The following is a 24294-nucleotide window of genomic DNA, read 5'->3' as shown; positions in this document are numbered from 1 at the left end:
GTACCCAAAAAAAAAAAAAAAAAAAAGAAAAGAAAATATCTAGTTCTATTTTCTCAGTGGGTCAAAGTGTTATAAAAAAGAATCCTAAATGGCATCATTTGTATATGTAATATTACCATATATTACCCCAGGAAATAAAAACCAGTATCACAGTTAACAAAAACCATAGCAAGTCACTTATTTTTTTAAAACCATGAGTCAGAATTATGTAAAAATTATATATAATAGAGAAACACCAGAGACAATAACCTCAATTTTTAAAAACTTTACACTTAACTGAACGATTCTTTAATATTTTAATGTACACTTCAGAATGAAAGAATCCGTAAGTATGTTCTAGTTGAAGTTCTTGGGTTTAAAGTTGAAGACTAAAGTGGAAACTAAGACCATGTCCTTTTATTTTTTATAATTTACATGGGGAAGCAGAAAAAAAGCCCTTGACTTAAAGCAGATTTCCTGAGTCCTAGCTCTGTTTCGAGCTAGCTGTAACCTTGTTCAAGTCGCTTAAAACTGCTGACCTCTGCTGTAAAAGGAAGGCGTGAGATGATTTCTAAAATCTATTTTGGCTTTAAAATTCAGTGATTCTAAACAGAGTTTACCGACTTCAAAAGATAGTACAAAATATTTACGGAAAATGCACAACTCTTGTAGACAGGTTAAGAAAAACCGCACTACTAAGTTAATCATCAGTGCTTCTTTATTCTTACCCTAACATACGGGAGAGCAGCAAGGGCCAGTAGAGCAGAGTATTACTGTTCTCAGAACTTTTCAGCTTCAGTTTCTTTTTTTTAGGGGTGGGGTGGGGGTAGAATGGGTAATAATAATCAGTAATTAATAAGTAAATAAAAATAAATAAATGAAGGCATGCAAAAGAGAAGAAGCAACAATCATAACTTAACAATATTACAATTTGCTGAAAGGGTGTCTTGAGTCTTACATGAACCAAAGGGCAATTTTCTCTATTGAAAACTATGCATGCCTGGCTCTGAGTGTGGTTTTCTGCAGCAACTTTTGCATTTCAGACCAGGCTATAGTTTCCGCATCAATCCAGCTGTGAACTTGCCAAGCTGCTCATAGGCAGCTTTTCCATCTCTTGGAAAAGTGGATGACTGCATGAATGAATCCTCTGTTGTCCCAGGCCTCTAACTCTAGCCTGGAGATGAAAAATGCTAATGATCATACCTACACTGCAGGCTGAAGGTAACATCGCCCAACAATACACAACATGAGAGAAGGATATGGGTCCCATTTTTACCATTATATTCCATAAGTCCTGGTGTGGGCAAATGGACCCACTGTTAAGTGGTATAACTTCTTGGCTACATTTGATGGGTCACCAATCTACAAGGCATCTTCAGGTAAGGGTCAGTGGGTAATTCCAAGGGAGGACGGTTAGACTGATCTTCTGATGGTAGAGAAATGCAAGGAAATCTGGCTTCAACTCCAGAGAAAGGGTGTACAAAAAAGAGAAGAAACTGAGGATGATGAACAATATGAGGTCTGAGTCATCTTTACTTGGAGGTGTGCTCAAAGGCCCACCAATGAGGAGGGCTATAAAATCTACAGCAGACTATGATATAGCACAGCAGACCACTCAACTATTCCCTCAATTAGATGCACCAACAACTCTGTTCAAATACTTCAAAAGATGTTACTGACTAGCAACTTACTCTGCCTTTATAAGCTTATTTTTTCATTCAAAAACCACTTACTAAATGTCCATTGTATATCATTGGGAGTAATAAGAGGAGGGCAAGTAATAGTTCCTGCCCTCAGGGAAAGTATGATCCAATAGGTTGGCAGAATATGTACACAAATATAAATCTTGTATCTGAAGATCACTCACCAAAGCTTACCTACTCCAAATACTTAGGCTATTTACGCCTGCTGGCATTTGGAACATATCTAAACATACAGGAACTGAGGTCCTTTCTTCTCTGCAGGCAGGCTCAGTGATAATCAAGCCTCTGCAGACCCAGCTGGGAGACGCCTAACTGCTCTCTCTCTTGCTAACGCACACTATGGGACCAAATGACCGTCAAAACAAGCTCTCATCTTAAGAGTGCAAGAAGCTTCTAGCCCAATGTTAAAATCAATTTCTAAAATATATTTTGGAAATAAAACTCCAGATTTCATTGCTTATTTCTCATTTTTATGTCCGAAATCCTTTCTTTTTGTTCTCTCCATCAACAAGAGGGGACTATCCAACATAAACAAGATCTATTAAAATACAGCTGTAGCTCACAATAATAAAAAGCGCAAATAAATGACATCAACCAGGACAACTGATTTAAAAAGATGGTAAAAGCAATTATCTCAAAGAACTATTTAAACAAGTAATCTCCAAAGCTTTTCTAATTTATTCTCACTACAATTCCGTCAGGTAGGAATTACTACCTTCATTTGATAGGTGAGGAAACTGAAACTTGGGGGGTAAAATGATTTTATTCAAGATATAGTTATTGCAATAAGGATGAAAAATCTTTGACTCTGATCTCATTTTACTCATCCAATCAGCTGTCAAATTCTGTTTATTCTATCTTCATAATTTCTCTTCAATTCACTTCCTCCTGTACATAATCACTGCAACCCCTAATCCAGAACCCCATTATCAACTCCAACCATAAGACCCTTTCCTAACCAGTCTTCCTACTCCTCTACTATCTTGTACATGCAAGAGATTACTCTTCTGAAGCACAATTCTGCTCGCTTCCATTTCCTGCTCAAATACCTTTAATAAAGTAATTTCTCAGCCAGGCAATTCAAATGCTCTTCCCAATTTGTACTCTCAAGTGACCTTTCTCCCACCTATTTCCCACTAGTCTCCACCAAGCACCCAAGCTTCAACCAAACAGAAACCCATGCTTTTATTCAAAGACATTTTGATCTTTCCCATCTCTCCAACTTTGCTTTGAGAAATGACTTTCCTAATTCTTCCCACCACCATCTAAACATGTCTGAATTCTAGTCATTCATAATACAAGGCCCAGATCAATGCAATCTTCACCAAGGAGCTCACTTCTCTCTCCTCAGACCTCCCACAGCACACCTGTATCTTCTTTCATTTTTTTCCCCAAGAAATATTTACTGAGTAACTATTAAGCGCCAGGTACTATGACAAGTCGGGGAATACAAAAGAAGCTTACAGTTTAGTTAGGGAGACAGAAGTGAACAAAAAACATCATACCTCGTAAGTTCCACAAAAGGTGGTCAGCTCAGAAGTCTACCTGAGCCTAAATGAAGGATACATGAATTTGGCTTTGCCTAGGAAAGTCAAGCAGGGCTTCCCAGCAGAGCTAACACTTGGACTGAGCGGAAAAGGTGCACAAGCATCTGTTCAGAGGACCAGTGCATATATTCACGATCACTTTCATTGAGTTGGGGATGGGGAGTCAGAGTGGCAGACTGGAGAGTAAAGACTTTGAATTCCCCAAGTAGAAAAACAATAACATACCACAAAGGGCTATTTTATGAGCCACAATAAAACAGTGTTTGTGGAATCAAGCTTTCAACTGAAAAGTGTTACACAAATTTAAGATACCATTTATTTATAAATAACAATGCTTCTTATCTACTTTTTGAATTTAATTGGCTACACGAATTACCATACTCTTTTTACAAAACATATAAGTAGAAGGTAAAGGTTTAACAGAATAATTTATAAGGTTGTCAAGTCTAGGTAGGTTTTACAATATACTGCACTACTTACTGCTCAATCGCTCTCTAAACACACCCCACCTCCCCTGAGAAACACACACCTACACACAACTTCCAAAGGTAAAATGGCTTAAGAGCAGTGGATTCACACTCACAATTAAAATGGACACTTAAAAATATAAGAAGTATCGAGCTTCCCTGGTGGCTCAGTGGTTGAGAGTCCGCCTGCCGATGCAGGGGACGCGGGTTCGTGCCCTGTTCTGGGAGGATCCCACATGCCACAGAGCGGCTGGGCCCGTAAGCCACGGCCGCTGAGCCTGCGCGTCCGGAGCCTGTGCTCCGCAACGGGAGAGGCCACAACAGTAAGAGGCCCGCGTACCGCCAAAGGCCACAACAGTGAGAGGCCTGCGGACCCCCAAAAAAAAAAAAAAAAAAAAAAATGTATCTTCAACCGGAGCTTCCTAATAATTTCCCATTTTATTGTTAGCAACTTCCTAAAATGACAGAACTTGTGTTCTGTTTGCAGGCACAACTCAAGGATTTTCCATTTTCTCCTCAGCACCAATAAATTCACAATCTATTCATAAGGATTCCTAATCTTATTTCAATACATCTTTAGAAACTCAAATTGGTCAATATAATGCAAAATTATATAATGAATAGTTTCTAATATGGATGAAGAACAGAAGTCTTAACTGTATACATTTATATTAAGGAACAGAGCTCGCCGTTAATACTGTCATTAGAGACACATAGTCCAGGAATCTGAAACAGTGGGAAACAGTGGCAATAGGGAAAAAAAGAGAAAGAGAAATAAATGGGCAGTGGTGAGGAGAGGTGCAGCACAAACGACCATGAAGTGATTCAAGGAAGGGACTTCTGGCTCTGATGGCATGAAGAGGTCAGTGAATCCTCTCCTCAAAACAATAAGAAAACTTGTCAGTCATTTCAGGGTCCTGGAAATCAATCAGAGGCAGATAATAGAGAGAGAAGTTTCTTGAAAAGTTGCTAGAGCTTTAGGGTAAAACATGCAGGAGTCTACAAACTTATTGCCTGGGCCTACTCCAACTCACTAACCCCACCCTCTAATCCTCAGCTCTTCTGGGAGAGCTCAACGGGATAGGGCTGGGCCACAGAAACCAGCAGCTTTGCTGCCAGAGGGGGCAGACTCCACTTGGGGTACTGGGGTGGGGGGCGCAGTAGAAAACCACAGACTTGTCCACTAAAGCGGCAAACTTGGTGGGAACCTAACAGGGGAAATATAGTTCTTCTAGCTTGAGGCTGTGGTCTGATTGGGGTGAGTGGTGGATCAGCTAGAAATCTGAGAGAATAGTAGAATAACTAGATATGATCTCCTCACATTCCTGGCTGACTGTGAACATATGCGGATGAGGAGGGGAGACATAAGAGGGCCCAACAGAAAGAAAAAACCAAGGCATACTTGAGAACTGGCTGTACTGTGAAATGCACTTCCCAACCCAAAACCAGATCAGCAGAGGGTGGAAGCTTTCCACACTCCAGGTGCTTTTAAGCACAACTTATGCCCAAATCACTGGCTGACCAGTAGGCTATGGAGACACAGGGGTGACTCCCAGCCAGGCTAAAAAGTAAAAACAAGAATGAAAATCACTAAGCAGACCCATCAGTGGCTGCACACCACAGAGGAGCCCACAGTTTAAGTACAGGCAAACTATTTAAAACACACACATATACACTCACCTATACCTCTCAAAAACAAAAACAAAACCAAAAAACTTTAGAGTTGTTAAAATATATTACTAAAATGTCCAATTTACTAAAAAGTTACAAGACATGCAAAGAAACAGGAAAAGTGTGGCCCCGACCCAAGAAAACAAGCAGTAACTAGAAACAGGCTCTGAGGAGGCCTGGATGTTAGAGTCAGCAGGTGACTTCAAAGTAACAATTACAAATGTATTCAAAGAATTAAAGGAAATATGATGACAAGTAAGGAATCTCAATAGAGATACAGAAATCCTAAATGGAAATTCCAGAGTTGAAAAGTACATTAACTAAAATAAAAATTCACTAGATGGGCTTAATAGCCGATTTGATATGGCGGAAAAAAGAAAGAGTAAACTGAAACAGATCAACAGAAATTATCCAATCAAAAGAACAGAAAGAAAGAAGACTGAAGAAAAATGAGTAGAACCTTAGGTTCTGTTTAGAGTCAGCTTAAAAACAAACAAACAAACAGAATCTGAACCTGTGGGGAACAAGCATCCCCATTACTTGTAGCAAAAGTCCCAGGAGGAGGAACAAAAGGAAAGAATAAATATTTGAAAAAATTACGTTCAAAAACTTCCCAATTTTGATGGAAAACAATCTACAGACCTCAAAATCTCAATGCACTCCACATATGATAAAACAAAGAGATTTATCCTAGACATATCAGCGTCAAACTGCTCAAAGCCAAAGACAAACAAAAAAATCTTGAAGACAGCAAGAGAAAAACAACTCATCACATACAGGGGAACAACAACAGGATTAACAACTGACTTCTCATCAGAGGCCAGAGGGCTGAGGAGTTGGGGCAAAAATGTCAACCAAGAATTCTACAGCTAGCCTTCAAAAATGAAGACAAAATAAAAGTATTCCTAGGTAAACAAAAACAGAAAATTTGTTTCAAGCAGACCTAGTCTACAGATATACTAAAAGATGTGCTACCAGCTGAAAGGAAATGACATCGGAAAATAACTCAAATCCATAGGAAGCTAAGAAAATCACTGGAAATGGTAAATTTCTTTAAAAATAGAAGATTTTTAAAGTAGTAACTGTAATACTATAGCACTTCATATATATATATATGAAGTGTTACATATATATATATATATATATATATACATATATATATATATATATGTGACAATAACAGCACAAAGGATGGTGAGGGATAGAGCTATATTGGATCAAAGCTGCTATATTTTACCAGAGTAACACACACACACACACACACACAAATATACACACAGCCATCAGTAGGTTGTGATAACTCAAAGATGTAATCCTTGATCAAGAACTAAGAAAATACATAAATAACACAAATAAATAACTAATTTAAAAAATCACCAAAGGATTTAGAAGGTACAGAAAGAATTATTTAACATAAATCAGTAAAGAAGGAACAATAAAGGACATAAGACGTACAAAAACAAATAGTAAAATGGCAGACATAAATCCACCCACATTAACAATTACATTAAATGTAAATAGACTAAATGCTCTGATAGAAAGACAATAATTTTCAGACTGGAAAAAGAAGTAAGATCCAGATGTTATGTTTTTTACAAGAGACACATCTTAGATTCAAAGAGTTTGAAATAAAATGAAGGAAAAAGATGTCTTGCAAATAGTGATCATGAGAAAGTTCAAGTAGTGATACTAATATCACACGAAATAGACTTAAGACAAGAAATATTAATAGAGACAAAGAGGGACATTTCATATTGATAAAAGGCCCAACTGGTTAGGAACATTCTGTAGGACAGACCACCTACTAAGCCATAAAACAAGTCTCACTAAGTTTAAAAAGATTCAAATCATACAAAGAATATTCTCTGAGCACAATGGGATTAAAGAAAAAAAACTTGAGACATCCTCAAACATTTGGAAATTAAACAACACACGTCTATGTAAACCAAGATCAAAGAAGAAATCAAAGGAAAAATTTAAAAATATCTTGAACTGAATGAAAATGAAAACACAATATATCACATTTTATGGGATGCAGCTAAAGGGAAACTTAAAGGGAAAGGTATAGCTTTAAACACATATTAGAAAGGATAAAATTCTAACATCAAAGATCTAACATTGCAAGTCAAGAAGCTGGGAAAATAAAGACCAAATCAAACCCAAAGCAAGTAGAAGGAAGGAAATAGTAAAGATCAGAATGGAAATCAGTGACATATAAAAACAACAGATTTTTGAAAAGGTCAATGAAATCAAAAGCTGGTTTTCTGGAACAAGCTGCAAAATCAATAAACCTTAGCTAGACTGACCAAGAAAAAAAGAAGACATAATTACCAAAATCAAGAATGAAAGAGGGGATATGATTACAGACGCTAAAGAAATTACAGAAAATCGGATTATTATTATGAGTAACTTTATACCAAAAGAATAATTAAGATGAAATAGAAAAATTCCTAGGAAAACACCAATTACCAAAATTGACTAAACAAGAAATAGAAAAAAGAAAAGACTGATAACTAGTAAAGAAATAGACTTAGTCATTAAAATACCTTGATAAAGCCTCCGATTTATGTATTTTATTCTTTCTTTTTCCTTCTTTTCCAGTAGTTCTGTTAAGTCTGTGAGTTCACAATCATTTGAAGTGATCTGTATGATGTGATAACACACCTACTGTTAATTTATGACACTTCCTTTACTTGCTTACTAAGTAGTAAGAGATGAAGTCAAAGAGGTAGGCTGGGGCCAGGGATTAGTAAACCAAGTACAGAGTCTGGATTTTATTCTGTTAGGAAACCATTAGAGTCCAGCAGGAAAATAGCATTATTTTCATTAAAAAAAAAAAAAAAAAAAAAGTATCTTGGCTACTATGTGATGTTAGACAACAGTAATATAGAAAATAAGTGAAGAGGTTTGGACTAGAGTGGCGACAACGATGATAAGCACCTCACATGAATTAAACTCTTTTAAGTCTCCTAAAAGCCACTTGAAATAGGTGCTATTCATTTTACAGATGAGCAAGCCAAGGCAGAGGGATTAAATAACTGGCCTAAGGTCATACTGCTAAGTAGGAGTCACATTAGGACTCAGGCCCAAAAACTCTGGCAGAAGTGCTGAGCTCTTAATCATGCACACTTAAGACTATGGTCTTAAGATGAAGAGAAAGAGGCTGAAGTTAAGAAAATGTTCTATAGTTATGGGGACCAAGACTTGCTAATGGACTGGATGTAGAGATGAAGGAAATAAAGAAATAATGACTCGTAGGTTTTGCCTGAGCAACTAGGTGAATTCAGTAGTATAATTATACAACAGAGAGAGCATATGAAATAGGAGGGAAAGGGGTCCTAGGACTCAGCCCTGGAGCACCACAACATTTAAAAGCTGAACAGAGGAAGAGGAACCAACAAAAGAGACCTAGAGCTTCTAGTGCTTAGGAGGGAAACAGGGAGCGTCATGAAAGCCAACAACTAAGTATTTCAAGGAGGAGGGGGGAGGCAATGTGTAGAATGCTGCTGACAGATTCTGTACGATGAGGACAGAGAAGGGACCGTGAGATTTTACAAAATGAAGGTTACCTGTGAAGCTGAAAAGAGCAGCATCCTGCTAAGTTAACTCCCATCACTGTACTTACCTTGTTGTACTGTCTGTCCCATATCGAGACTGTAAGCTCCTGGGCAATGACCGTGAGTTTTATGCTAAATCCTTATCTTCTAATTACAATGCTTAGAGTAGAACTGAAATTACATTAAGCGCTATGTAATGTAATGTAAATGCAAAACTATTTCAAAGGGTTTTCTGGTGTGATGATTAAGAAGAAGATTTCAATACGACCTACGAGGATGACACGCCGCCTTCTGCTCGCCACCTCATCACTCACATACCGTCAGAGATCCGTTCTGTGTGCTGGGTGAGTTGCTACTCTGCTCCCCGTGGGCTTGCGTGCTTCCATAGAGGGTCAGGTTATGCTCACTGGTCTGGCCGGCATAGTCCTGAGTGTGTGGCACTCCGTATTCTGTGGGAATCCCATTTTGCGGAGGTGGTGGAAATGGGATGGTAGTAAAAGGCTGAACCATTGCGTCAGGAGTTGTTGTTGGCTCCTGGTTACCCTAGAACAAACAGAAAAAGAGAAAATAAGGAGAAAAATTGACTTTAAATTCTCATCATATAATTATTTTTAAGGTGAGTGAACAAAATTCCCTGAATATTCTCTCATTGCTCAGGTAAAATGGAACACTTACTTACTGCCTCAGGATTAGGGGAAATACTGCTATATGTATACCTATAGGTGTATGTATGGAGACACACAAACACACCCTACTTCGGTCAATTTGTGGTTTCTAGACAGGTCCGTGATCATACTAAAGCTGACTACTTGCCAAAGGGCCAAAGATCTTCCTTTACACCAAAAAATTTTAAATGCCAGGAAATTTCTCACAGAAGATAAATTACAAGAGTTGAAATTCATTTGGGCCATTAGTATTTTCTTCAGAACACTCTCTATCCCTTTAGTGATTCTTAGGGGAAAACAAATCAATTTCACTAAATTACAATTCATAGCAATAGGTAGAATGACAGTATAAATTAAATTCTCAAAACCAGACAATATAGACCTCTAGATTTTAAGAACACAGAGTTCAGCAGAAAGCATATTATTAAAAAAATTAACCTTTGGATTTCAAGGTAGAGATTTATTTAAGTCTTGGCTACTAGGCTAATAAAAAATAAACAAACAAAAAACCCTTTCCTTAAATTAGAAATAGACAAAAAAATTCCCCAGACAAAAAAATTTGAGTTTCTCATAATTACTGCTAGCATTACAAGGCTAGCAGGATACCTCTCCACATGACATCCATTCCCAGATGTTTACTTGGGATCCAGCGTGATACATGCAATATCACTAAAGAACATACAATAACTATAGGAAACTGTTAGAAGCCATTTTGGCTCCACAGCCCCTGTCTTACTTCTGTTCAGTCTAAGTTCAGATACAAAAAAGAGGAGTTTAAACCTTGTGTAAGAGATTTCATAAAGCCCTTTCTTCTCAACAACTGACCTGCTGACCTCCCATTTTATTCCAAAAAAGGCAGAGCCCTAATTTTACTAAAGATATACAAGTCTGCAAAGTCTGGAGCCACGGTTCTTCTGGAAGTAGTTGGCAGAGATGGTCAAATGCTTAAAAATGTTAGCACTTTGATAAGTTTCCCCTCCCCCTATATTTTAGATATCAAATCATTAGGGATCAAAGAAAATCCTCCCAGTCATGAGCATCACTTTCTTCAAACCAGGAAGTAATTATTCTTCTTTCTCTCTCAGTCCCGGTTATCCTTTCTCCCCCGCTCAACTTAAGAAGGGATTCTCTACCCACTGAGAGTTGCAGGAAACTGAACTTCCAGCAGCACTGTCTAAACATCATCTCAGGTTTTCAACATTAACCTGATGGCCATTAAACTCATACTGTCGCAAACAAAATGAATCCAAAACTGGAGAAAGATCTCACAATATTTTTAAAGGAAGGTTCAACCATCATTACGACAATCTGCATAAAATAAAACAGAACAAATGTACAAAGCCTGTTATAAATAGAGAAATATATAATCATAGATTGGAAAGCTGGATATTCTTAAGATGACCATGCATCCCAAACCCCACAAACACAATCAAAATCTCAGCAGGTATTTTTGCAAAAGTTGACAAGCTGTTATTAAAATTTATACAGAAATGCAAAGGACCTAGAATAGTCACAACAATTCTGAAAAAGAACATAAACCGCAAGACTTACACTACCTGAGTTCAAGACTTATAAAGTGATGGTAATCAAAATAGTGTGGTACTGGCTTAAAGACAGACAATAGATAAATGAGATAGAAAAGAATCCAGAGATAGACAAACATTTACAGCGAATATTTAGGCATCAAGTCAATTCAATGGAGGGAAGGAAAGACTTTAATAAGTGAAAAACTGAATACCCAATGGAAAAAAATAAACCTCAACTCTCAACCTGCATATGAAAAAAAAAAAGATTAAAACATAACTACTAAAACTATGAAAATATAAGAAATATTGGGAATATTACTGTGGTGGGGAGGATTCTTAAGTATGATAGGAAACCTAAAAACCAGGAAAAAAAAAAAAGACAGATTTGGCTATGGAAGTTAGGAAGGAAAGAAGAGAGGATGGGAAGGAGGGGAAGAGAGAGGGGGAGAAATGGATTTTAAAGTCAAAAGAAAAACCAACTGGAGAAAATAGCTGCAAAGGTAAGACAGACACACTGGTTACCATCACTAAGTCAAAAGTAAGTTATTCAAACTGATGAGAAACACACAAATCAACAGAAAAAGAGGCAAAGAATATAACTGAACAATTCACAGAAGATGAGACAGAAATGGCTGTATGATAAAAGTGCTTAATCTCATTAACAAATTGAAATACATTATTAACCATAAGTCCAGTTTTTTGTAATCAAATCACAAAAATATTAAAAACTTTTACTGACATATAATTGACATATACAGTTAGCCCTCCATATCTGTGGGTTCTGCAGCATGGATTCAAATGACCACAGATTGAAAAATATTAGGAAAATAAATTCCAGAAAGTAAAACTTGAATTTGCCATAGTCCAGCTATTAAATTGTATTTACAACTATTTACAGAGCATTTACATTGTCTTAGGTATTATAAGTAACCTAGACATGATTTAAAGTATACGGGAGGATGTGCACAGGTTATATGTAAATACTATGCCATTTATACAAAGGACTTGAGCATCCGTGGATTTTGATATCTGCAGTGGGTCCTGGAACCAATCCCCTGTGGATACGGAGGGACAATTCTATAATAAACTGCAGCTATTTATTCATAGTGTACAATTTGGTAAGTTTTGAAATACATATGTACACTCATGACATCATCACCAAAATCAAAACAGTGAACATATCTCTCCAAAATTCTCCAAAGTTTCCTCGTGCTCCTAATAAGTACGCATTACTTTTGTAATAAAGCCTACAAAGTATCTTTAATATAAAAGAGAATGATGAAAAATGTAACCAGTAAGAGGAAGCTGAAGCTTCATATGCTGAAGCACTGAATTATTGTGCTGTTCTTAAGAAAATGGTAGTGACATTATCTAGAGACAAAAATTCTTGTCTTTCATTTTAAAGTTATACAGCATCAAAATTCAGGCTGTCTCTAGTGTCTAAGAATCACGTCTACATGGTACTAAGGACTACTTTACATAAAAATCCTTCCCTTTATTTAGTTCTTAAAAATTATGCTAGCAAGACCTTAAATTTTTACCCATAATTTTTCAGAGGAAAAAATAATTCTTGTCACTCATCACTAAATAAGTTCTTTTCATGATCTCAAGGTCAGGGTATTGTAAATGATTTCTCCTTAGCTATTCTGGGTGTCCTAAGAAGGAAACAAAATAATTCTCTTCCTTCTCTTTCAAATTATTCAGCGCTACCTACCTACCTACCCACCCACCCACCCTCATGAAGCACACTGCTTCAGAAGACCTCACGGGATTTACTGGCCTGAGGACAGATACGAAAGAGAAAATTCCATTTCAGGTGGGTTGGCGAACGAAGGTGAATAAGAGTGCCAAAGGTGCCCAGAGATCTACACTCCAACTCTAGGCATAAGTATACTCTTAGAGACACAGGACGGGTCTACGAAATAACACACCAAGGCTAAAAGACACCGTTGCCCAGCTATGATGAACACAGCAAAGGGGACTTCTAATGCTCCGACTGTGCTCCTCTTACTCTTCTCTTTCACCGCAGCCTCCATCCTCCGCCTCAGCCCTGCTGGGGATGCTGCTCTGGCACACAAAGCACAATATTAACTCTCCCACAGAGGCAGTCTTGATAAAGCTGGCTCAGTCAACTGAATAAACATGTCAATTAGCAGTGGGAGATGGGGGAAGAAAGGTCAAACCTTTTTCTAGGATCCACGTGTGGCCTTGGCACTATGTGTTTCAAAGAAATGCAAGACAGCCAGAGGCCGAACTGTTTCTCCCGCGCAAAAAGGGAAATGCAAACCTCTGTTAGGAGGTCAAGAGGAAATTCTTGGTAGTTTACTTTGTTACATACAGGAATTTTTTTTTAAATGTTGTTAAAAAACACTATGTTTATATACTACAGGAATGAATTTCGGATAGGAGTGATTTTGCATTTAGCTCATACACTCTGCAATGTCTAAAAATTTCCCCAGGCATACATTATTATAATTTAAAAATGTTATATGGTTTTCAGACTTCTATTAAATTTCCAGGCTATATTCCAAAGTTATAAGTTCAAACCTACTGTATAGCACAGGGAACACTACTCAATGCTCTGTGTGACCTAAACAGGAAGGAAATCCAAAAAGGAGGGGATATATGTATACGTATAGCTGATTCACTTTGCTGTACAGTAGAAACTAACACAACATTGTAAAGCAAGTATACTCCAATAAAAATGAATTAAAAAACAAACAAACAAACAAACAAAAAAACAAAGTTACAAGTTCAGGAGAGAAGCACTACAGCCCATGGACAAACTATGAGATAACAGTCCACATGATTATTTCTAGGCAAGGATTTACCTCTAAGTTTATATGAAAATGTTTTAATGTCACAGGCTAAGCAGTTTAAGTATATCTCATCTGAGAAAATGAATTAACTTTTTCTTGTAGCCCACAAAACTAGACACAATTTCTCTTTTTCCTAATTTAGCAGTCTATTAACTTTCTTGTCCACAAGATTAAAAAATAGACAATAGGGAATACTATGCAAATAAAACTTCTACCTCGCCTAACAAGAATCTAATAAAGATTTATCTACAACTCCTTTCTTCCCTAGAAAATAAATTAAGATCTTATGTGAAAGATGAGAGGAAAAATAAACTACAGTTACCTTTTAGTTCTTATCAGTGTATCCGATTAAAATGAAAATGCTCTGAAAGAAGGACTACTTTTTATTCTGCCCTGTACCCCTCACGGTGCCCAGGGCAGTCCTGTGCCACAGGTATCCCAGGGTTTGTAGACTTTTACACCTCCCTCACTTCTCTGCTCAAAGGTCAACTCCCTGACCACTCCATTTAAAACTTCAACCCCTATTTCTCCCTATCCCCTCATAACAATAATAATATTTTTTTCAATAAAGCAGAACATGTAAGATGGTGTCCCCACTGTGTGAAAACCTAACTGTGAGGACAGAAAGAGCAGAATGCATCCAATCCTCCTACTATCCACATGAATTCACTACAGGGATTGGCAGGAAATTATAAACAAAGACATTCTTTGGTTAACTGCCTTTCCAGAAGCAACATAATTTACAACTATACTAAAAAGTCAGATTTTCCAAATTTCAGAAAAACCTACCTACATTTCTAACTCTCTGGTTTAAAAAGTAAGAAGACACAAATGAGTGAGAAGACTGTTTTTCTAAAGTTATTACTATTATTTTTTTTTGCGGTACACGGGCCTCTCACTGTTGTGGCCTCTCCCGTTGCGGAGCACAGGCTCCGGACGCGCAGGCTCAGCGGCCATGGCTCACGGGCCCAGCCGTTCCGTGGCATGTGGGATCTTCCCGGACCGGGGCACGAACCCGTGTCCCCTGCATCGGCAGGTGGACTCTCAACCACTGCACCACCAGGGAAGCCCTAAAGTTATTTTTAAATGACTGGAAAAAAAAACCTCTGAAGAGAGCTACATGAAACAGAGAAATCTGGGTTATATTTGATATTTCAGTAATTATTCAACAAGCCAATTCAATACTCTGCCATCTCACTGTCATTATATTATCTACAAAAAAGTTTAAGGAGAGAAATTAAATATTAAGAGGACAAAAACAGTATTTTATTTCACAAAGAATGCAGGCCACTGCAACTCAACGATTTTAGTGATGCCATTTTTGAGTAAGGTTCAAGATGATAACCATGCAGGAAAGGAACGAGTAAATTATGAAGACATAATAATTTTTGAAAATGTATTATTTGCCAATGCAAACAAATTTGTTTATTCCACTACTTTCACATTACCTAAAATATCAAATCCATCTGAGACCCAACAAGTTTCGTATTTCACAAAGGGCAATGCTGGAGTGTATGGTTAGAAGATCATTTGAATCCTAGCTCTGCCACTTACTATAGCTGTAAACATTTAAACATGCTACTACCTACTTTCTCTGTGCTCCAGTTTCTTAATCTGTAAAATAGCAATGTTAATGCCATTACACTGTTGTGAAGAACTGGTAACATAAAATGTGAAGCGATTAAAACCCTAGACTCGGGGCTTCCCTGGTGGCGCAGTGGTTGAGAGTCCGCCTGCCGATGCAGGGGACGCGGGTTCGTGCCCCGGTCCGGGAGGATCCCACATGCCGCGGAGCGGCTGGGCCGTGAGCCATGGCCGCTGAGCCTGCGCGTCCGGAGCCTGTGCTCCGCAACGGGAGAGGCCACAACAGTGAGAGGCCCGCATACCGCAAAAAAAACCACAAAAAAACAAAAAAAAAAACCCTAGACTCTCAATAAAAGTTGTTCTCAACCACTACAAGCACCAGGCAGACTGCGGGGCCAACCTTCCACAACTTAGTAAGGTATTAAAATCCTACTGAATGCCACTGTAACGGACGTCACATGAAATTAAAAAACAACAACCCTTAATGACCATGTATTTGTGGGAACAATATTTAAGAAAACAAACCACAGGGACTCCGTGGTGGTCCAGTGGTTAAGACTCCGTGCTTCCAATGCAGGGCGTGCAGGTTCTTCTATCCCTGGTCGGGGAACTAAGATCCCACATGCCGCTCAGCATGGCCAAAAAAATAAAAAAGAAAAGAGAAAGAAAGACTGCAGATATACAAAACTTATCACAGTGATAGAGAAACCAACTAGCAAAGAAGAAAAATCCACTGAAGAAGTTTCTAGAATGATCAACCAGCTGAAAAAGAAATGGGAAGAGGTATTTGAAATTCCATTTCAATTCTAAGACATGTGCTAAATAACTACTGTGGGTACATAGCTGTTTTAGGCACTGAAGACATTATAACAGAAGTTAAAAATTTGCCTCTTAGGAGTTTACAATCACATTAGGGAGGCTACCGTAAACGTGTGCAAAATTTCAATACAGTTCACAACAATATGTATGTACCACATAAGTGACACAAACCGAGGTTCACTACAGCCTACTAAAGACATTCTAGACTCCTCTAGACCCTCTCTCACCTGTATTAGCAGCTTATATTCAATGAATGCTTCTTAGGTGTCTGGCAATATTCTAAGCACTTTATATATATTAACTCATTTAATTCTCACAACCGTAAAAGGTAGGTATTTTACATTATTCTCCTTTTACTGAAAGAAACTGACATTTTCAAAGGTTAATAAGTATCTTATCCAAAACCACTCAGCTAACCACTCAAATCCAAATCTAAGCCAATTCCATAGCTAGTGTTGCTAGTCACTACTCCTTGTGGCATCTCCAGTGGGGTCCTCAACCATTTTTCCCCAGTCATATCATACACAACTCCTAACTATAATTCTGTATTGCAATGAATCTAGAATATTCCTTAACTATGGTGCTTTCCCAAATCACAGCCAGGCCGCAACAGTAGGGATCCGTGTCTTTCCCCATGCTATATCCTCTATCATGAATATTCATTATACTGAAAAACTCAGCAACTCAAGTAATCTCTTCTCCATGAAGCCATTCTTAGAGAAGAAGGATGGTAGAAAGCAGGAATCAGCACACGTTTTCTATGAAGGACCAGACAGAAATGTTTTAGGCCTTCTGGACTGTATGGTCTCTGATGCAACTCCTCTGCTCTTAGTAGATAACAGCCGTAGGTAACACATAAACGAATGAGCGTGGCTGTGTTCCAGGAAAACCTCATTCACGGACACTGAAATATTATTCCTCTTTTGATTTTTTCTTAATCATTTTAAAATGTGAGAATTTCATGAGCCTTACAAAAGCAGGCAGTGGGCCTGACTTGGCCTGCAGGCCATAGTTTGTTGACGCCAGGTATAAAAGAAAGAGATTACGCTTTAGACCCAAATAAACCTGGGATCGAACCCTGACTCTGGGACCTCTTAGTTGTGTGACTTTGGACAAGAAACTAAGCCTCAGTTTTGTCAACTATAAAATGGACATAACAGAATTTACTGTGAGGTTGAAGTGAAATTAAAAAATCAAAAGTACCTAACTAGTACAGTGTCTAATAATAGCGGACCTTCAGTTAGTGTTTGCATTTGCCCTTTCCAGTTTGAAATAATTCCTCCACTCCTATATTCTCATAGCATGTACTAACACGTACATGATATTTAAATTCAAAGCGTTATATTTAACATACCTAGATACATGTCTCATCTCTCCTATTAGATTAAAAGCTTCATTAAGATGAGTGGGGTCAGTTTTGTACAATGTAGAATCAAATATGGTGCCTAATAAATATTAAGTGTTAACATTTTTTAAATAAAGGAAGATTAAGATGGAAAGTCACATATATGCGCATCGCAGTGAATTGCTTTGTTTGGCTACAGTAGAGAGCGCCATGAGGGATAATACATAATGAAACAAATGTTATCTTGGGTTGATATCAAGTGGGAGAAGAGTGTTAGGGAAGGAAGACAGAACTGGTAGAATATTATTAGTAACGAAAGGAATCAACATTTATGTGCTTGTGCTTTAGATACATGGTTGTGCAAATACAGGAGTTAGGGATGATGTCCTTCTCCTTTAAATCACATGGAGCAACAGAGGCGATACATTATCTATAGTCTTCTGGTGTACAATGTGAAATACGCTAAATGTTTTTTTTTTTTTTTTTGCAGTACACGGGCCTCTCACTGTTGTGGCCTCTCCCGTTGCGGAGCACAGGCTCTGGACGCGCAGGCTCAGCGGCCATGGCTCATGGGGCCAGCCGCTCCGCGACATGTGGGATCTTCCCGGACCGGGGCACGAACCCGTGTCCCCTGCATCGGCAGGCGGACTCTCAACCACCGCGCCACCAGGGAAGCCCACGCTAAATGTTTTAATTCTAAATTCAAACGTACTATCACAGTAAATAGGTCCCGTCAAACAGGAAAAATGTATAACCCAAGGACCCAGATTCAACCCTTTCATCAGTCAATCTCCCACAGCAATCCCAGAACTTCAACAATCACCCACCTAGGAGAGTGACTTCCAAGTATTTTTTAGGTCCAACCATGCCCTTTCTCCCAAGCTTTCATGGGAGGTAAAGTAAAAAGAAGAAAGAGTATGAGCCTGAAGAACAGACCTTAGTTCAAATTCCAACTATACCTCCTACCAGATATGGATGAATTACTTCAACCCTTTCTAGCCTGTTTCTTCATCTGCAAACCAGGTTTTCTATTTAGAGAGTTGTTGTGAAGACTGTTCACATGAGAACAAGTGGAACTCTTTATCTGGGGCCCAGCTTCCCAGCTGATTAGGTCCAGGTCTTCTGGGTACCCATCTCGGGTCCTCCCACTCTCAGCATCCCACAAACATTACAAACTCTGTATGTCGAAAAACTGAATCTGTTACCTTCTTTTTTTATTTCTGCTGATGAGTTAACCACCTTTCCAGTCAACCAGACTTACTTGGAACCTCTCCATTATCCTTTGTGATATTTTGCTCTGTGTACTGAGTATCCCAATACCCAAATCAGTTAAATACTGATGATTTTTTTTTTTTTTTTTGCGGTACGCAGGCCTCTCACTGTTGTGGCCTCTCCCGTTGCGGAGCACAGGCTCCGGACGCGCAGGCTCTGCGGCCATGGCTAACGGGCCTAGCCGCTCTGTGGCATGTGGGATCTTCCCGGACCGGGGCACAAACCCGTGTTCCCTGCATCAGCAGGCGGACTCTCAACGACTGCACCACCAGGGAAGCCCGATACTGATGATTTTAACTACTATTTCTCGGCAGTTAAGAACCATCAAAATAGGGGAATAGCAGAAGCACAGCTCATATAATAACAGTATGTGGAATGTACTAGAGGGGGGGACAACCAGGAGGCTTTTTTAACATACTGGAGAAGACAGGTGGGCCTAGGCAAATGTAGTGGGGCAAAGGAAACTGAATCAAGAGATGCTGCGTGGTGGAATTACAAGAATTTGGCAACCAACCAGTTACAGAGAACGAGGAGGAACAGGATGATTTTTTTTTTTTTTTTTAAGATTTATAGCTGCAGACTCACTATTCAGGACCTATTAAGCCATTCATCTTTATCAAAACTTCAAAGAAAAGTTTTTTTGATTATTTACAAGTCACACTGGGGTAAATAAGTCTGCTTTACCGTTTCTTAAGCATATTCTCTGTTTTTACTGAATTATTCTGAGTATTATTTGAATCGATTATTTACTCACATTTAAACATTTACAACATGCTAGTCTTTAACACGGCAGGGAGGGGAGGCAAAATGGCAAAAATATATTTTGCTTTTGTAGGACCAAATTTTAAAAGGTGAGAAAGGCACATAAACTAATAATTGCATCAATGTTATTTGTGCTACAAATAAAGCTAAGCATAAAGTACTATAAGAAAGGCCCAAAATATAATTGTCTTCATTTTCCTAGGATAATTAAAGTCTGTGTAATCTTAAGGACAGAAAGGTATTTTTGTTTGTTTGTAATCTTGAGTAATCTTGAGTCTCACTTATATACCTAATCCGCTGTTGTGTTACAAACCACAGGCTGCAAATCCTATCTTAATGGAAAAGTTTCCCAATTCTCACATTACATTTATGCTCAGAATAGATCACTGATAGAAACAGATCAATATTAATTTTATTCAAACCATCAGAAAAAGAATCACTTAGTTTTTTTTAGATAGAGCATCTTCTCACAAGTTTATCATTGCCAATGTCACTAATCGTTTTCCTAATGCTATAGATAAATGGACATTAATTCTCTAGGTCTGTAATAGAGGAAAAATATTTTTGCCTCAAGTATTTTATAAATTATATTATTTTTATCCCTGCCGAATTGCTCAGATAGGCTCAGATTTCAAGCTCTACTTGGTTTTTTAAAAAACTACAAAAAGCTCTCAGTTGACAATACCTAAGAAAAGGCCTGTCATTCTTCTCAGTTCTTGTACTAAAAGCAGTGACTTCTGCCCAGATGTCTGCGACCAAAGGGAAAAAAGAGCTATAAAACTAGTAATGCAGAAAGATAAGAATAGAACATTGGATTTAAGATGATCTAGAATCAATTAAAATAATTTTTAACAACTCTGTAGAAGAAGGATAGACCAAGAAGGAAACCCAGAGAAATAAAGTGCATGAATAAACGTGTGCAAAGACAAAACAATGCCAGTTTACTAGGCATAAAGTGAAATTCATTCTAGATTCTTAATTTACCTACATGCTTAAATTTAACAGTGGCAAAAGTTAGACTAAAGTAAATAACGTATTTTCTCTTTTACAGTGAATATAAAGTATACCCAGAGCCATAAGATGTCATATAATCTGTAGGTAAGTTAGAATTTGGGAGGGAAAACCTATACACGAAGCTTCCATGTAGCCTCCAACTTTTATGTTCAGGTTGAATTCTAACAGTTCATTTTCCATTTGGTTGTCTGTAGCTTAGTAGATGGCCAGGATCCTAAGGAAACTCACAAAAACAGATTTAATGATTATATGATAATGACTATAGTAATAAAAGGCCAATCACCAACTGAAATATTAATTTTACAGGAAAGTATTTCTGATTCCAAAAAAGGAGTCCAGGGACACATCTATTCCTGCTGCAGTCTCAACAATAAGATCACCAACCCCATGCGGTAGGGACCCAGCCCCTCACACCCACAAACCCATCTTTTACCTGGTTCCTTGAAAGCAGAGATTCCCATATTTTATTGTTCATAACCACCACTCTGGGGACATATTTTTAAAAAATCACTATCCTTTCCCCATAGATTATGTTTCAGTGCATTGGAGTACGAGCCTGGTACTACTCACTACTCCAGTAGGTGGTTTGGGTACCACGCTGAGAAACACTGCTTTAGTGGCTTTGGCTGGGCAGAATGGGACAGAATTATGGCGGTGGCAGGTGCCTCCAGAAAATACCCAGAAGCATCTACACCTCTAGAGGAAGGGAAGAGACTAGGGAGAGAGTAAGCTATGAGAAGAAGGTAATAGTGGCCATAAATGTAGATTACCTGAAAGTAGAGAATTACCTTATATGGAACCCACAGATAAGAGAATAAACACCAGTTTTTGTTTGTTTTTTTAATGTAAACCTACTGAAATGCAAGCCTAACAATGGGTCCTTCTTTTAGAGTGGGTATAACTGAGGAACAAGGACACAAAGTTTTGAGAGTGCTACAGCCACATGAAGGGGAGATGGAGTGTAGGAGGGGACTGAGAGCAATTTTAAGCTCTTGCAAACAGATGATAAATAAAAATAAAACAGGAAATACAACATACTTTACCTTCATGCTTAGACTAAAAATCAATTACAGGATCTGGTACTAGTACAATACTAAGGAAGGTACACAGTCTTGGCCAACAAGAATATTGCAAACATACTACCAAATCACTTGTCTTAAAAATACACACACACACACACACACACACACACCCCTTTCAAATTACTCGAGAGAAAAGCCAGCCTGACCTCTCCCCTGAGACTGAGTTCTGCCATCTCAAAGCAATAAATATTTAAACAGAAAAATAAATATTTCAGAACAAAGTCATTCAAACCCAATAGTCTATTAGGTTAAAAATGACAAACCCTGTAATAGTCTTAATGTCTCCAACCTCTTAAGAGTTCTTTCTTCCAGATCTCCTTAAAGCAGTATTTAGAACCTCAAACATCCCATGAATCTTGTCTTCCACTGGCAACAAGAGACCACAAGAGATACTCCGGGTCAGCTACCTGCTTCCTTGGAAACGGAAGGTCCTTACACACAATTAATGGTTGGCTGTCTATTCTAGTCAATGTAATTGGTGATTTATACAACACATGGATGATTATTCTTTTTCTCAACCAAACTTTTCACTACAATTTAAATTAATTTACTCTTTATTGTGTCTTCATGCGCAATTAAGTTTGCATCTTCTCTAGATGTTAAACTGCAATATCCTTGAAAATAGCCACAACTCAGGTTCAGAATAAAACATTAGCAAGATTTTGTAGTGTGCCCTGAATAATAAAATATTTAATCATTCTTTACAGATTTTTGCATTGGGTATTCTATTATAGTCTACTTTAAAATGAGCAATTCGGGGCTTCCCTGGTGGTGCAGTGGTTGAGAGTCCGCCTGCCGATGCAGCGGACACAGGTTCGTGCCCTGGTCTGGGAAGACCCCACATGCCGCAGAGCGGCTGGGCCCATGAGCCATGGCCGCTGAGCCTGCGCGTCCGCAGCCTGTGCTCTGCAACGGGAGAGGCCACAACAGTGAGAGGCCCGCGTACCACCAAAAAAAGAGCAATTCGTATGATATATATAGAGAGATATATATAATAGATATAGATAGATAGATAGATAGATAGATAGTAACAGACAAAATTTTTCCCTATACCCTTCCCAGGACAAAACGGCATTTTGTCTGCAACCACAGTTAACATGATGGTTTACATTTCCTCTATTCATTTCACAAGTAAAGCCCCTACCTAAGTAGATCAGGGACTGAATCATATACTTCTTTATTGTAGCTTCCTCACCAAATGATAAGCACATTGCAATTGATCTTTAGAAAATACATGCTAAATTGAATTAACCAGGTAGTTGAATATCTGCTTCTGAAGCAGTCTGTAAAAACGATAGGGACCTTTCTCTCAATAGCTTTAGGAACTCTGCTGAAAGCTCACTACAATATAACCATTCATAAATATTTACTATTAAATATATATATATATTTATATATTAATGTGAGAATCCATGTTATGTACCGTGGGAAATGAAAAGAAAAATGAGAGTGTCTGCTCTCATCAACTCTCACCCAGGTTAACCCAAGAACCTTTCTTTTAATAGTTCTCCTTTCTTCTAACTTAACCTCAACCTAATGAATTTTCCAAGCAGCTGCCAGAATGAGCTTTCTAAAATAAAACCTAAATCAGATATTGCTAATTAATTCTCTTCTTAAAATCCTACATTCCTCAATGCCTACAGGTCAAGTCCAAACACCTCTGTATGAAAGTCATGCCCCTTGCATACTTCATCTATTCGACTTCAATTCTTGCCATCAAATATTTATTGAGTACTTACCATGCATTATTAGACACTTTGCTCTAGGTGCTGGGGAGATAACAGTGATTAAAAAGACAAAGTTCCTGCCCTTATGGAGTTTACATTCTAGTAGGGAGAGGCGGATAATAAACAGGCAAGCAACACAAGAAACAGAAGGTGTGGTATGGAGAGAAACTAAGCAAAAAGTGTGCAGGGAGTATTAGGTTGGGGGGATAGAGGACCCTCTAAACTACTGATTAGATTTTATCTTTCAATATTTGAAATTCATTTTCCCCCCAAATGCATTCTAAAAGATCTTTGACATTTATTTCCAGGGTGTTTTGGGTAATCTATTTTCCATTCTTAAAGTTAATTTTTATTTTTATGAAATTAGTGCATGTACTAATAACAAACCGAATGGGTACAGAATAGTTTATGATAGAAAATGGCAGCCTCCTACCTCTCCTTCCTTTCATTAGCCCTCTTGGGAGTGGCCCTCTTTGTTTTTTTTTGTATTTTGCTGTACGCAGGCCTCTCACTGTTGTGGCCTCTCGCGTTGCAGAGCACAGGCTCTGGACGCGCAGGCCCAGCGGCCACGGCCCACAGGCCCAGCCGCTCCGTGGCACGTGGGATCCTCCCGGACTGGGGCACGAACCCGCGTCCCCTGCCTCGGCAGGTGGACTCTCAACCACTGCGCCACCAGGGAAGCCCTGGCCCTCTTTTAATAGTTTCTTAAAAGGCAGAGGCTCCAAGGCTGGAGGCTACCCTAGGGGTTACTGACT

General features: G+C 38.4%; 1 protein-coding gene across 8 annotated transcripts in view; it reads right to left on the bottom strand.

The window, feature by feature from the left end:
• The window catches only part of RBFOX2 (RNA binding fox-1 homolog 2), a 267858-nt gene that overhangs the window by 52565 nt on the left and 190999 nt on the right, over positions 1–24294 (bottom strand). For 7 of the 8 annotated variants that reach the window (XM_007456247.1, XM_007456248.1, XM_007456249.1 and 4 more), the window contains one exon: positions 9243–9467. In XM_007456247.1, the coding sequence (XP_007456309.1) occupies positions 9243–9467 (225 nt within the window). Of the gene's footprint in view, positions 1–9242; positions 9468–24294 lie in introns of those variants that run through there. The other variant, XM_007456254.1, reaches the window with a different exon arrangement.

This window comes from Lipotes vexillifer, unplaced genomic scaffold (assembly GCF_000442215.2).
Source record: "Lipotes vexillifer unplaced genomic scaffold, Lipotes_vexillifer_v1.1 scaffold728, whole genome shotgun sequence".
NCBI classification, from domain to species: domain Eukaryota; kingdom Metazoa; phylum Chordata; class Mammalia; order Artiodactyla; family Lipotidae; genus Lipotes; species Lipotes vexillifer.
This window is presented reverse-complemented; position numbering and strand designations above follow the sequence as displayed.